Raw genomic sequence first — 13029 nt, 5'->3', positions numbered from 1 at the left:
GATGATGCAATAATTTGATCCCAGATGTTGGGCGCAAGATACAAACTATGCAGTAGTTTCGCGTGAATCGATAGCATCCACAGTATATCCAAGGATGGAGTTGCAACAGTGCCGCGGGATTTTGAGTGCAGAAGGAATGTGTACATGTCACGGGCACACAACAGAGTGGCAGGAAGTGACCTCATGTTGGGCGCCTCTGATTTGCTGAAATGTCTATTGACAGGGAAGCGAAAGGGACGCTAATTGTTCGATTCGCGAGGAATGCAGGCCGTAGCTGCAGGAATGTGACAAGAAACGGCAGAAGCGTCGTGACACCCACAACATGCTGACTCGCTTCCGGGATTGTGATGGCCACCGACTTTTGTCAGGCCCAGAACCAACGTTGTTTCGACTGCAGAATCAATGGTATTGATCCCAAGACATCTGTTTCAATTAACAATAAGCAAGACTAGCTGAGACAGTACAATTGAAAATATTGATCAGGCATATGTACGGTGCAGTAAGTACATGAGTCACGGGCAACGATCCGCCAGAAGGTGGTTCGGAACCGGTACAGCCATCCAGATAAGTGATTGAGTGCCAGAGAGGAGGTGTGACTGGGACACCTTGGTTGCAGAACAGCTAAAGTCAAAAATGCCTTTAGCTTCCCCCAGTCATCTTTTTCCCCACCTGGGAATTCTCACGGCTCGATCTTCCTCAGGATCAGATCATGAGAACGCACGGCTTTAGTGGTCAATGCGGATAAGACCATCTGTGTGGGCCTATCAGATCTGCTGAAAGCCTTGTGAAGTATACTAATTACGGAAGACCAAAAGATAATCTAGGCAATTGAAGTCGGTGCGGGCGGGTAATTGATACTAATTAAGGAGGAGGACGAGTCAGCTCAGCAGCTCGTGAACCCCGTCACCCCCTCAGCGCTCCCTTTCCTCCCTCCCTCCTGTCAGGGACTTGGTCGGGATTGAGAGGCTAGCGCCCATCTTATCACACCTTGGCGCCAACTTCCCTTGGTCTTCCTCTGGTTGCACGGGGCATCAAAGGCCCGACCCACCCACGCACGGTTGGTTGCGGCTGTCCCGCTCTGTCAAGACCCAGGAAGATGTCAACCAATTGTCTCCCAAATTCAGGAAGCTTGGCTCAGCACGCTAAATTAGCTCCAAAGGTAGCGCTTCCACTACTGTAGGTGCTCAACTCGATGGCAGCCTCTTGATGAATTATTGATCAAATCTCCCCTCTCCCCGCAAACCTGCCAAATTCATCCCTTCTGCCAACTGCCGCGGGCCTATCAGATAGGTACTGAGTACTGAGTACTACAAGAGACGACCAGACATGGCCACCAATCTGTATTCTGATTGGTTCAAGGTGCTCGAGACCCTTGTGCGCGAGGCAGGGCTCTCATTCCTGGTCTGTCTCTAGTGGGAATTTTCTCGCGAGAAGAGAAGAGGGGGCAATTCAATTAGTTGGTTGGCATTGGGATGTCCCCGCGCTATCAACGGCTACAGACGTAGGTATCCTTTGATTCTCACCAATGCATTTTCCCATTCGGGTAAATCTCACTCCTTTCACGTTGACATCGTCAGGTCACTGAATCCAGCCTGCAGATGACCCTGCCATTGGCGCATCGCGAATGCGTCTTATGGGTATCGATGGAGGGCAATCGGAATTGTGCGGCGTGCCGCTTGTTGGTCGCCACGCTTTTTCCTCGAGTCGAAAACCGTGAGAAAGTCTTCTCCATAGCACCAAATGCTATATCGCTCTGTAGTGAAGGAGGTTCCCCGAAAGGAATACTCTGATCATGTTACACTCGTCTCGCCGGTTTGAGAGGGTACGTGGGACGAGGGTGTCTGTTCGTAGGACATGAATCCGACACCAGGATAAAACTAACCTGGCACAAGCAGCGTTCAACAGATTGCCTCCATGGCAAGATTGACAGCGTGCGTGATCCAATCAGTCGTGCAGAGGGCGGCCATGGGCGCCAAGTTAATGGCCAGAAGTGTAGTATCTTGCAAAATGATCCAAAATTAGCCTTGGAGCGCCTGGTGGCCGGTTCCCTGTCCGTGCATGGTCTGGCTACGATCATCCTTTCCCTCCTTCCCCACCCAATCTATGGCTTCTACTCCCACCACCGCAATTTCCCCGATATGTGCATGTGTATGTGTGTGTGTGTGTGTGTGCTCAGTGCTCAGTGCTCACGGCCCTGTCGGTTGCTCGGAATCGATTCTAAAATAGAAACATCATGACCTGCTTCATCCGAGATCGACCTCCTACTTTCATCTTTAAAGCTTCCTTCATGCCCACCGATCATATCAACTTTGATTGTGGACCACTGTCTCCCAGCATTATCTCTTAGCCGCTTCGTCCTTTGCAGCCTGCGCCTTTCGTTCTCTAATACCCCACTTAGACACCAAAGGCTGCTGGTCCAGTCTTGCCCTTAATAGCCCGCATATCCCAGCAATCACTCGCCACGCGCCTGTGTCCTGTCCTTTTCGAGTCCCCTACCGTGCGCCACGATACAAGATCAACCATGCCCGTTCCATCAAAGAAGAAGTCCTCACCTACCACAATGATTCCAATCAAAGCTGAAGACCTTTCTCAGCCGTCTTCTAGTAGTGAGGGTACATCGACAAGAACGACGGACAAGGTTCCAATGAAGCTACATAAACGCTCACGGTCCGGTACGTTGCCACTGACATGTACCTTCAGAGTACTAGGTGTCTCGAAGGTCTGGCTAACAACAGTGCTTCTCACTCAGGCTGCTTCACATGCCGCCTACGCCGGAAGAAGTGTGACGAGAAGCACCCATCATGTAGCGCCTGTATCAACCTCTGTGTCAAATGCGAATACAAACGTCCTGTTTGGTGGGGCAATGCCGAGCAGAGGAGGATTCAAAAGGAGCGCATCAAGAACAAGATCAAGCAAACAAAGATGAACGAGCGCAATGGTGCTTTGACTGGTGGGTAGTGTTTCTGTGGAACGCATCAAGGTATAGCCATCTGACCAGCCTTGGTGTGTCATAGATCCCTCGGCCCGCAACCGCAGTATGGCCGTTCCGTCACCAACATCTCCAGAATACGAGCTTAGTCGACCTGCGTATCCCGAGCAGTATGATATCTTCGCATCTCATCTGCCTACTCCGGCCTTCACTCAGAATATATATGGACTGCCACATCCTTACGAAATCGACGTCAAGACGGAGCGACAGACATTCATTAACGACGTCCCACTACGCCACGATTCTTGCAGCTCGACATTCAGCACATTTGCTCCTCCCCAGCTGAACGCTCCCCTGCCCACCTTCCCCGGAGAAGATTGGTTCCAGGATGAGTATTTCGCGCAAGTTCCCACGCTTCCGGGACTCGATCCAGCACTCTGCGAGCAAACTATCGGACAGACATACGCGATCCTGCAGTCAAGCATACCCGTCAGTGATCATGACCGCCCGCTTCTCGATCACTTTATCTACAATGTTCTACGCATTATCTTTCCTGTGCTGGAAGCTCACCAACGCGGACATGTGCGAGCTCAAGCGATTCTTCAGGCTTTGGAAACTAACAAGTGCTACCTTCACTGCTGCTTGAGTGTGGCCGCTATTCACAGGAAGACGACAGAAGGTATTGTTGGAGAGCAGATTGACCATGATATCATGCGCAACCGTTTCGAGGCAGTTTCACAGCTCTGCTTGGCTCTTGGAGAGGATACTAACCACGAAGAGATTCTCGATGCAACTCTTGCCATGATCTTCTTCCATTGTTCCGTGGGTCCCGCGGACGATTATCTCCCGGATATCCCATGGTTCGATCACTTTCAAGCCGCATCCAACTTAGTGAACCGACTGGGCCTATCGTCGCCTGTACCTCCCTGCGGGAACCCATACATGCCGCCTCCATTCACCATGACATTGGCTTCTTGGATCGATATCCTAGGCTCTACCATGCATGGAAAGACGCCCGAGTTCGCACATACTTATCGCTCCAAGCACCTGAGTGGAACATCGTTGGGTCTACGTGAACTCATGGGCTGCGATGATCGCGTCATGTACTTGATTTCGGAGATTACTTGCTTGGAGGCATTGAAAAAGGAGGGAAGGATCGATGACCTGGCGGTCTGTTCTCACGTTTCCGCCCTGGGGCAGCAATTGGAATTCACGGAATCGCCAAACCAGCCCTTGGAGAGCCCGTACCTGCCTAATGGAGCTTTCTCCCCAACGGTCCTGACCAACAACATCACGGCGATTTTCCGACTTGCAGCCAGGATCTACCTCTGCAGTCTGGTTCCTGGATTTGACCGTCACCAACCAAGTAACGTCAATCTGGTAGCAGCGGTTGCCAATGCTATTCAGTACATTCCATCTGGACCAGAAGGATTCGATCGTTCGCTGGTCTGGCCTCTGCTTATCACAGGGACATTTTCCGCGCCGAACAGCTCTTTCCGCAACGTTCTCGCCGACCGCGCCGCGGCTCTTGGTGACCACGCAGACTTGGGCAGCTTTGGCCGCATGTACCGAGTTCTAAAAGAAGTGTGGCGGGTGTCAGACGAGCCTATCGAGCCTCTACCGAGCCAGGATGCTAGCCCCTCGTCTTCAGCGAACGGCAGCAGCCCCATCAAGCGCGAAAAGTCTGAGTCCCCGAAGGAAAGTCCTGCACACTGGGATACAGAGGAAGTGAAGAAACCGTTCATCCACTGGCGGGAAGTGATGCAGCAAAATGGCTGGGATTATCTGCTTCTCTAAAATTACTAATTAGGGTTCTCATTCTTCTGCGACGGGATCGCGGCTCGTTGCATTCTATTCTATACCCTTGAAGGGATCTTTACTCAAGCGGGCTTGAGAATACTACCGACCCGAAGAATCCGATAAACTTGGCCCACGGACCTGAGAGAAGAGCGAGCACTTAATTGCTTGAGGAAAACCGGATGCACGAGCTGGCTATCGGCATTCTACGCCTCATTACCTATCTGCACATTTCAGGAAAAAGTCCAGATACCCCCTAGACATTACATTGTTTGCCTTGATCTATTCATCGGATCTTTGTTTTATACAGTCATTTGACTTTTACATATACCACCATCATGTTGACCGCTGGGCCGGACAACAATGACGAGCGATTTTCATTTCTTGGCGGCAGCATTGAACGAGCGGCGATAACTGCGAGGACGCAGACAGTCATACCCCCATACCCCGGGCCGGGAGTTACTGGAGTTGCTTTTACGTGTTTGGCTTTGCTTATGATGATTGATTACACCAGGGACTGTATCTCTTCGCTACAGACCCCAAAAACCCATATCTTCAATTTGATGCGCTTACGTTTGGTATGATTTATTGACTGCATGCTCTCTCACCTTTCCCCCTTGATCATATATCCCTGATCGTTGCCTTCCTATTACTATGTGGACTTTGTCGATTGCTTTAGTTGTATATTGAAGTATGACATTCGGGCCCGGTATAGCATTTGATTAAAATTCTAGAATATGTAATTCTACACCATTAGCTACAGCTAATGAGCTCCTAAAAGCACCACCTTCATACTTGAACAAGAGCTCTTCAGTCATGGATCATTGCCAGGCACAGTGTGCTCCAGCCAGTCTCTTCTCATTGGAGCTAGCAGATTTCATCCGTGGCAAAATGAACGCATCGCATCGCATCTCGACCGTGAAGGGGTCGGCTGGCTTAGTCAGTTCCAACCATGACATCAGCGATACAACCCACGGCGATATTGGAGAAGTCGAGGAATTTGAAAGGCGTTGAGGCCATGGCGATGCTTCTTGAACCAAGTTGTCACAGCAATTCGTTCTCAAAAATCATAAGGGCTGTTCAGTGAGTGTAGTTCAATGATCACAATGTAGCAGTAGACCAGGTGGAAGGCGGCAACCGCGGCCTAACTTTAACCCCAACCATCCATACAAACTCAGAGTCGATTCTAGAATCTCGACTGTCCACGTCCACGACTGTGGACATACCAAATCATGGACTCGACCATTTCATGTTCCGAGCGAAAGTATTTCATCATAACCTCCACTTTTATGGGCATTGGGAATCAAATTGAATGCAGGTCGAAACACCGAAAATATGAGTAAGGTGATCGACTGCATGGGGATCTGATATCATAGCTTCATCATTGACCCAAGCTGGAGGGCGAAAAAAGTGACATCAGATTGAACCACCCACCTTTGCTTGCAATCGACTACATGTATATAAACCCTCGCGAAATTGCACGACTGACCAGATTCAAAGCCAATAACTCTACATAACTTCAAACGAAAACCATTTCCACCACAAATCAACCGAACTTTTTTGTCCTACCTCACATATCCCAAACAACCACCACCACCACCACCACCATAATGTCTTCTCCTCACCGCGGCGGCAGACTCGAGGACATGGCCCCGACGGGCACCTCGATCCCCAACGACGCCGGCCTCCAGAACACCATCCCGTCCGTGCCGCGCCCGGACCAGCGGGCCGAGCACGGCGGCTTCGATAACTACGGCGTCGCCCAGCCCTCCTCCGCCTTCGCCGCGGACAACGCCACCGACATGCCGCGCAGCGCCCGCGACATGGGCGCCACCGGCGAGGTCCTGACCGGCACCGGCAACTCCTTCCCCGCCGAGGGCGAGTCCAAGCGCACCTTCATCGGCAACCAGCACCCGGGCGCCAAGGGCCACGGCCGCGACCTGAAGCACCGGAACATGAACCGCGGGGCCTTTGACCGCTTCGCGGCCGAGGAGGATGACGCGGCCGGGGAGCATCAGATTCGGAACGAGTAAATGGTGTTGATCGTTTTTGTCTTGTGTGATGACGACTTCTTTTTGGGATGGGATGATTGAGTCGCGGCTGGTATGCGACTTTGCATGATGGATAACGATATTTTGGATGGAATCAAATGTATTATAGATCTTTTTTGAAGGTTGACCGGCCTGGGTTTTGGACGGGCCTTGATTGTTGTATAATGAGAATCGCATGATATGGTCATGATCAATTCCATCCGCTGTAGTTGAATATAAATGAGCATGTATATTCATGTGGATGTATCTGCGTATGCTACATTGGTATATATGTGTGTATACCAGCACGATCAACCGATAAAGCCACGGTAGATCTCGTTCAGCACATCGCGTTTGCGTTTGCGGTCGGCTCGCTCGGCCTCCTCGGCCTCGTCCGGTTCCCCTTCGGGCTCCCTCGACACCCAGCCGCGGATGGTGCCGTCGCCGTGAGCGGAGAACATCTCGATCCCCTCGCCGGATGCCCCGTTGCCGCGCCAGGCAAGCGAGTTGATCCGTGCGGCGCTCAATGCGGTCGACCGGCCACGAAATTGCGGTCCGGTGGTCGCCAGTCCGGGCACCCGGAGCCGTTTGATGTACGCTCCTTCGCGGAGCTCGAACATGTAGATCTCGCCGCGGTCGTCGTGCTCGTTGAAATTCGGCCATAGGAGCGTCTCCTGCCCGGCCGCCATGAGACCCCGCGGGACGACGAGCGGCGCCCGCTCTGCCAGGTGGGAGGAGACGCTGTTGCGCACGCGGGGCCCGAAGTGCACCAGCGTGTTCGCCCCGGTGCCCGCGTCCCAGACGCGGATCCGGGCGTCCTGCCCGGCGGTGACGAGGTGCGAGCCGGTCGACGTCCACCGGACGCCCGTGACGGCCCCGTTGTGCGCGCGCACGTGCGGCGAGAAGGCCGGCCGCGGTTGGTAGGAGGGCGGGGCGGTGGTGGGGGCACGCACGAGGCCCACCGCGTCGTCCATGTGCAGCGCCGCGATGGCGGAGTTGTGCCCGCCGCGGCGGATGTCGAAGAGGATCACCCGGTTATCCGTGGAGGCCGTCGCCAGAATATGCGGCTGGTGCGGCGCCCACGCGACGGAGAGCACCGCGGATTCGTGGCCGGGCAGGCCGTGCGTTGATAGCCCCGAGCGCAGGTCCAGCAGGCGCACGGCTTTCTCGGAGGTGCCCACGGCGATGAGGAGCGGGGCGCCCGGGTGCGAGGACATGGCGTGGGTGTATGGCGTGCAGTCGAGGCGGAACGTGTGCACGGGGATGATGGCCTCAGGGGACAGTGCGGAGAGCTTGAGCGTGCCATCGTGCGAGGTGGTCAGGATGGTCGACGGCGTCGGATCGAAGGGGTAGATCGAGATGGAGGTGATTGCATGCGTGTGCGCATCCTCATGCGACGCCTTATTGACCGATGCCACCGAGCGATGGACATGATTCAGCTCGGATCCGCGGGACTCCAGATCCCATAGGTGAATGGACGGGTCTGCGCCGCCGGAGACCATGCTGAGATAGCCTTCAGTATGAAGACTTGCAACTGGGGACGAGAGGGGGCGTACAATCTGCCTTCATTGTGATCAATGGCAAGTACTTTGACTCCGGCTCGATGAGCAAACGTCTCTTCTTCTAAGCCCAAGTCCAAGGACCCATCTGGAATCTCTTGGGATCGACCATGCGCCAATTGAGTATTGTGCTGACTGGAGAAGCGTATACCGGGCGCCGGCTCAAGGTTTAGGACAAGGCGAGTTGTCTGCGCGACATGAAACGTGGATGGATGAATGGACCCCAGAGTCCTGTTGAGGATGTAAGAATTCATTCATTCATCGGGATATATCGCATTCAGATTATAGTTATTAGGTCTTGTGAGGTGACGTTCATCACAGCTTGCGCTGATGGAGGAGTGCCTCCCTCGGCTGCGGGGACGGAAGAATGTTGAACCGGGAAGCTGTCCTAAAGTGGAAAGACGTGATTCTCCCCGCTCTGGCCCGGGTCCGACTGTCGCAAACCAAACCAAAATCAGAGACACAATCTATCCTGGCAGGATCCAGACGGTCCCCGGTCTCTAATCTCAGCAGCGAGGCACGGCCCCCATCTTCCAGTGGCGCGGCAACTTTCCTGATGCTCTCGCACATGTCGAGCTTGTCCTGCACCGACGGCTATCGCTATGTCGCACGGTAGATCTCTGGCGCTCAGCCAGAATTCCTTTGTCAAGCCGCCCGACCTCGGAGACGAGCCGGAGGATGACCGACAGGATGAGGCGGAGGTGACCAAACAGCGACGATTGGCAACAGTTTACGATGCCGTAGCAGGTGAGTCAGGCGTTCTCTATCATACACTCTTAATCACAGCCAGTGCAATCTGACGATCCGAATGTCAAGGCCGGATTAACGCGCATGGTTTTCTACCCGCCGTGCCGTATGCCTCCAAGAACCGCGACACAGCCTCGTCGAGCAGGCGTTCGGTTCGCCCTGAAGAGGTGCTTTTCCGTCGGCAGAATGCGCCCATTCGCTACGAGGAAAACGACTTCTATTTCGCCCATGAATCCCTCCCAGCCGACCGTCAGCTTCCCTCGTCCGAGTTGCTAGAAGCTGTACATGCCTACTCGGCCGATTTCTACGATCACGCGACCATTGACCGCGGCCAGGACGACCACCACAGTATGGACGAAACCGCATTAATCGCAATGGGGATACTGTTGGAGGAGATGGCCAAAGAGTCGCTGGGTGAGACGGGCGACCTGGTCTTCGTCGAAGGGGAGGAAATTTCTACCGACGAGGATCGGCTGCCTTCGCAATCGGGCCGGCGCGTAGATCGCAAACGGGCGAATACACAGAATAGTATGATGGCCAGCTCGGGTGACGAGATAAAGGCTCCCTTAAAGCGACAGAAGAAGCGCAAATTGGCTCGGAAGGCTTGGACGAGCGATATGGACACCGAGCTTGATGACCTACTATGAGGTCTGAGGTTGTGATCGAACCGATCTCTCCCCCCTTCCTGCTGATTGGAGGTTCGTCAGCGGAGAGGCAACTCAGCATACTTGAGGGGGCATTCTACTTGGTTAAGGAAACCTATACTGCCAGCCAATTCGAGCTAAGATACACTGCATATACCGCGTGGCGCATCCCCACCGCCGAATGCACCCTGTCCTTGCGTTCATGGCCTAGACGGTATGCAGGGTCAAGCCCCAGGTCATGTAAAAGAATGTTTGTATCGCCACCTGAAACTCTTTTCGCATGACTTGAACCACAGCCCCAAACTCATGAATCCAGGTCAATGGCCGAGGCACGGTTCAACTACCCATGAACCACTTTACCTATAGATGCTTAATAGCCAACAACACGAGTTGGGTAATTTGGAAACAGCCACAGACGGAACACTGTCAGCACGCAGTGGCATGTGTCAAGTGACCACCTCACCCCATCAGCTGAGAGCGCATGATATTATCCGTTGCTTGTGGAAAGTGGCCAGCGTATCACTCGCCTAGCTCTTACGCCTCCAGCGAGGGTTTTAATTTAGCTCGGGCTCGTCCAACGTGGCCAACCAGTCTCCAGTCGCGCCCATCATCGGGAACTGTAACGCAATGTCAAATCCGTCCCGGGAGGCGCAGGCCAAGGTCTTGGCCATTGCGACTTGTGGACTAGACACTCGTTTACGCTTGGGTCGATGAAACTAGACCCTCCACTCTCTGCACCCCGGACCGCATCCCCAGATTTCGGTGGGATGATCGTGGTGGGCCTCTCCCTGGCACCAGCTCCATGCTCAATGTTTAGCCTAAATCAAGATCACATCTCCAGTCTGTGAATCAGGGTGGTTGGCCGTGGTCGACTCGTCTAGCTAGCATCTTCTAAACATGCCTAGGCTCTCGGCCCGGCCCAACCTTCAGTTTTGGCTCACTGCCAGACCGGACTTTGGGACTAGGCCGTCGTTCCCTTTGGATAATGTTAGAGCCAGGCCCTGATTCTTCCCCCGTGTAGCTATTCGCAGGCGACTGCATCTGTTTAGGCGTTACCTAGGTTTAGCCGCGAGCTCGCGAGCTCTCCTAGACCGGTGGACATTCTGCATGTTCCTCGTATGCCAAATAGCCGGATGGTAAAGCTGGCAGACACTAGATTTTAAGCCTGTCCCCGCGCCTCAAGGATGTCCTCTTTCTCTGGAACTCTGATGCAGAAAACTGGCTGAGTGTCCTACAGTACCTTTCCCACGCCTCTGGATTTACGCATTGAACGGTCACCATGGGTTCTTCCGGGACCTTCGAGCTCGCTGGCCAGCATTTTCCCCGAGTGACATGGTACAAGGATCCTGGCATGAGGAAAACGTACATTTGCCTCATGTTTGTCGTATTGACTTCCGTATGTGCATACACTTGGCCGGCGAGGGTTTCCCGATGCATGACACATTACTGACAGGGTCTCAGGCAACGAACGGCTACGATGGGTCGATGATGAATGGTCTTCAGACCCTGTACTACTGGAAAGACTACTTCCATAACCCTGGTGGCTCAAAGCTTGGCATCCTGAGTGCGATCATGTCCCTGGGCTCATTGGCGGCGCTGCCTGCGGTGCCCTATACAGCGGATTACCTCGGCCGGCGGATGGGAGTTCTCATCGGCTGCCTCATCATGTGAGTGTCTCAAGCTACTGTTCCGACTCTGTGCTATGCTCATTGTGTGGTCAGGATCTTGGGCGTCGTCTTGCAGGCCGTCAGTGCCAACTATGGCATGTTCCTGGCAGCCCGGTTCTTGATCGGGTTCGGAGTCGCCATCGCGCATGGTGCTTCACCCTTACTGATCACGGAGCTTGTACATACGCAACATCGTGCCGTTTTTACCACGATCTACAACAGTAGGTTCTGATACTATGTTGATTGTCCGTTCAATACTGATTCCTGTCTTAGCGACATGGTACGTGGGCGCCATTATTGCCGCGTGGCTCACCTTCGGCACGAACAACATTCAAAACAACTGGTCCTGGCGGGCACCCACGATCGTCCAGGCTGCTCCATCCATCCTGCAGATCCTCTTCATCTGGTTTGTCCCGGAGTCTCCCCGGTTCCTGATCTACAAGGGCAAACATGAGCAGGCCCTGAAGGTCCTGGCGGACTGCCATGCCAACGGCAACCAGGAGGACGAAGTCGTCCAGCTGGAGATGCACGAGATCAAGGAGACCATCCGACTGGAGAAGGAGTACGAAAGCAACAGCTGGATGGAATTGATCCGGACCAAAGGAAACCGTCACCGCGTAATCATCTTGATCACTGCGGGCCTCTTCTCGCAGTGGTCCGGCAACGGATTGGTCTCGTACTACATTGCGAAGATCCTGACCTCCATCGGATATACCAAGTCCGTCGAGCAGAACCTGATCAACGGCTGCCTCCAGATCTTGAACTTCATCGTCGCTCTCTCGATGTGCTTTGTTGTGGACAAGGTCGGCCGGCGCCGGCTTTTCCTGATCTCCACGAGTGGCATGTTGGTCGCATTTATCATCTGGACCATTTGCTCGGCGCGGTATGAGATTGCTCATAACCACGGGGCTGCCAACGCCGTCGTGGCGATGATCTACATCTACTATGTCTTTTACAATGTCGCCTGGTCTGGCCTACTGGTTGGCTACACGGTGGAGATTCTTCCCTACAGTATCCGTGCTAAGGGCATGACAGTGATGTGGTTCTGCATCGATGCTGCACGTGAGTTTTTCTTTTTCTTTCCGGAAGGCCAATGATAAGGACCAACACTAACTCCAATCTAGTCTTCTTCAACCAATACATCAACCCCATTGCCTTGGACAACCTGGGCTGGAAGTACTACATCTTCTACTGCGTCTGGCTCGGGGTCGAGTTGACGGTCGTCTGGTTTTTCTACATTGAGACCCGTAACACCCCCCTTGAGGAGATCGCGAAGCACTTCGATGGCGACCAGGCGGTGGTGGGAGGAGTGGCCGGAGTCGGAAAGGGGGGTAATGAGATTCACCACATTGAGGAGACTTCCAAGGAGGGGGGCTTTGTCCGGGAGGTGCATGTCTGATCGGGGGAGGGGTGCATGGGTGGCAGGCGTCAACATGAACTTGATAGGTTGTCTACTTTGAGTACTGTCTCAATAGGGCTGATAGGTCTTCTAACCTTGAAAAAGTCCTAGTGCCAATTCGGCATGCGTGAGATTGTCTTCTTTCGTGCGGCGTAGGCAGTAAGTTAAGGTAGATTGGCCAGTACGGACCATCCATCTTGTTCCACCAAAGACTGTTGTTCTCTCCAGCCTCAGGCACACATCGTGCCTGGTTGATG

The 13029-nt window shown here is 53.6% G+C and overlaps 5 protein-coding genes across 5 annotated transcripts; 4 read left to right on the top strand and 1 right to left on the bottom strand.

The window, feature by feature from the left end:
• Positions 1–2521: 2521 nt before the first annotated feature.
• Positions 2522–4895, top strand: BO95DRAFT_487248 (Zn(II)2Cys6 transcription factor; the record flags this gene model as incomplete). The annotated part of the gene is made up of 3 exons (XM_025590477.1): positions 2522–2672; positions 2750–2950; positions 3015–4895. The coding sequence occupies 3 exons, from the start codon at positions 2522–2524 to the stop codon at positions 4724–4726; spliced, it is 2064 nt and encodes a 687-aa protein (XP_025448064.1). The 3' UTR covers positions 4727–4895.
• A 1046-nt stretch (positions 4896–5941) lies between these two features.
• BO95DRAFT_437710 (uncharacterized protein) lies at positions 5942–6951 on the top strand. The gene has a single exon (XM_025585339.1). The coding sequence runs from the start codon at positions 6337–6339 to the stop codon at positions 6757–6759; it is 423 nt and encodes a 140-aa protein (XP_025448063.1). The 5' UTR covers positions 5942–6336; the 3' UTR covers positions 6760–6951.
• Positions 6952–7067: 116 nt separating this feature from the next.
• Positions 7068–8774, bottom strand: BO95DRAFT_477989 (WD repeat protein; the record flags this gene model as incomplete). Its single annotated transcript, XM_025590012.1, has 2 exons — positions 8313–8774; positions 7068–8259 (listed from the first exon to the last, which is right to left on the bottom strand). The coding sequence occupies exons 1-2, from the start codon at positions 8567–8569 to the stop codon at positions 7068–7070; spliced, it is 1449 nt and encodes a 482-aa protein (XP_025448062.1). The 5' UTR covers positions 8570–8774.
• Positions 8682–9948, top strand: BO95DRAFT_5656 (uncharacterized protein). Its single transcript, XM_025592062.1, has 2 exons — positions 8682–9062; positions 9132–9948. Exons 1-2 carry the CDS (start codon positions 8918–8920, stop codon positions 9707–9709), a joined length of 723 nt encoding a protein of 240 aa, XP_025448061.1. The 5' UTR covers positions 8682–8917; the 3' UTR covers positions 9710–9948.
• Positions 9949–10985: 1037 nt separating this feature from the next.
• On the top strand, positions 10986–12772 carry BO95DRAFT_350054 (hexose transporter protein; the record flags this gene model as incomplete). The annotated part of the gene is made up of 5 exons (XM_025582024.1): positions 10986–11102; positions 11168–11373; positions 11428–11594; positions 11647–12435; positions 12498–12772. The coding sequence occupies 5 exons, from the start codon at positions 10986–10988 to the stop codon at positions 12770–12772; spliced, it is 1554 nt and encodes a 517-aa protein (XP_025448060.1).
• Between the last annotated feature and the right edge of the window lie 257 nt (positions 12773–13029).

Source organism: Aspergillus brunneoviolaceus (genome assembly GCF_003184695.1).
Source record: "Aspergillus brunneoviolaceus CBS 621.78 unplaced genomic scaffold BO95scaffold_1, whole genome shotgun sequence".
Lineage (NCBI taxonomy): Eukaryota > Fungi > Ascomycota > Eurotiomycetes > Eurotiales > Aspergillaceae > Aspergillus > Aspergillus brunneoviolaceus.
Note: the sequence above shows the minus strand (reverse complement) of the source record. Positions and strands in the feature narration are given on the sequence as shown.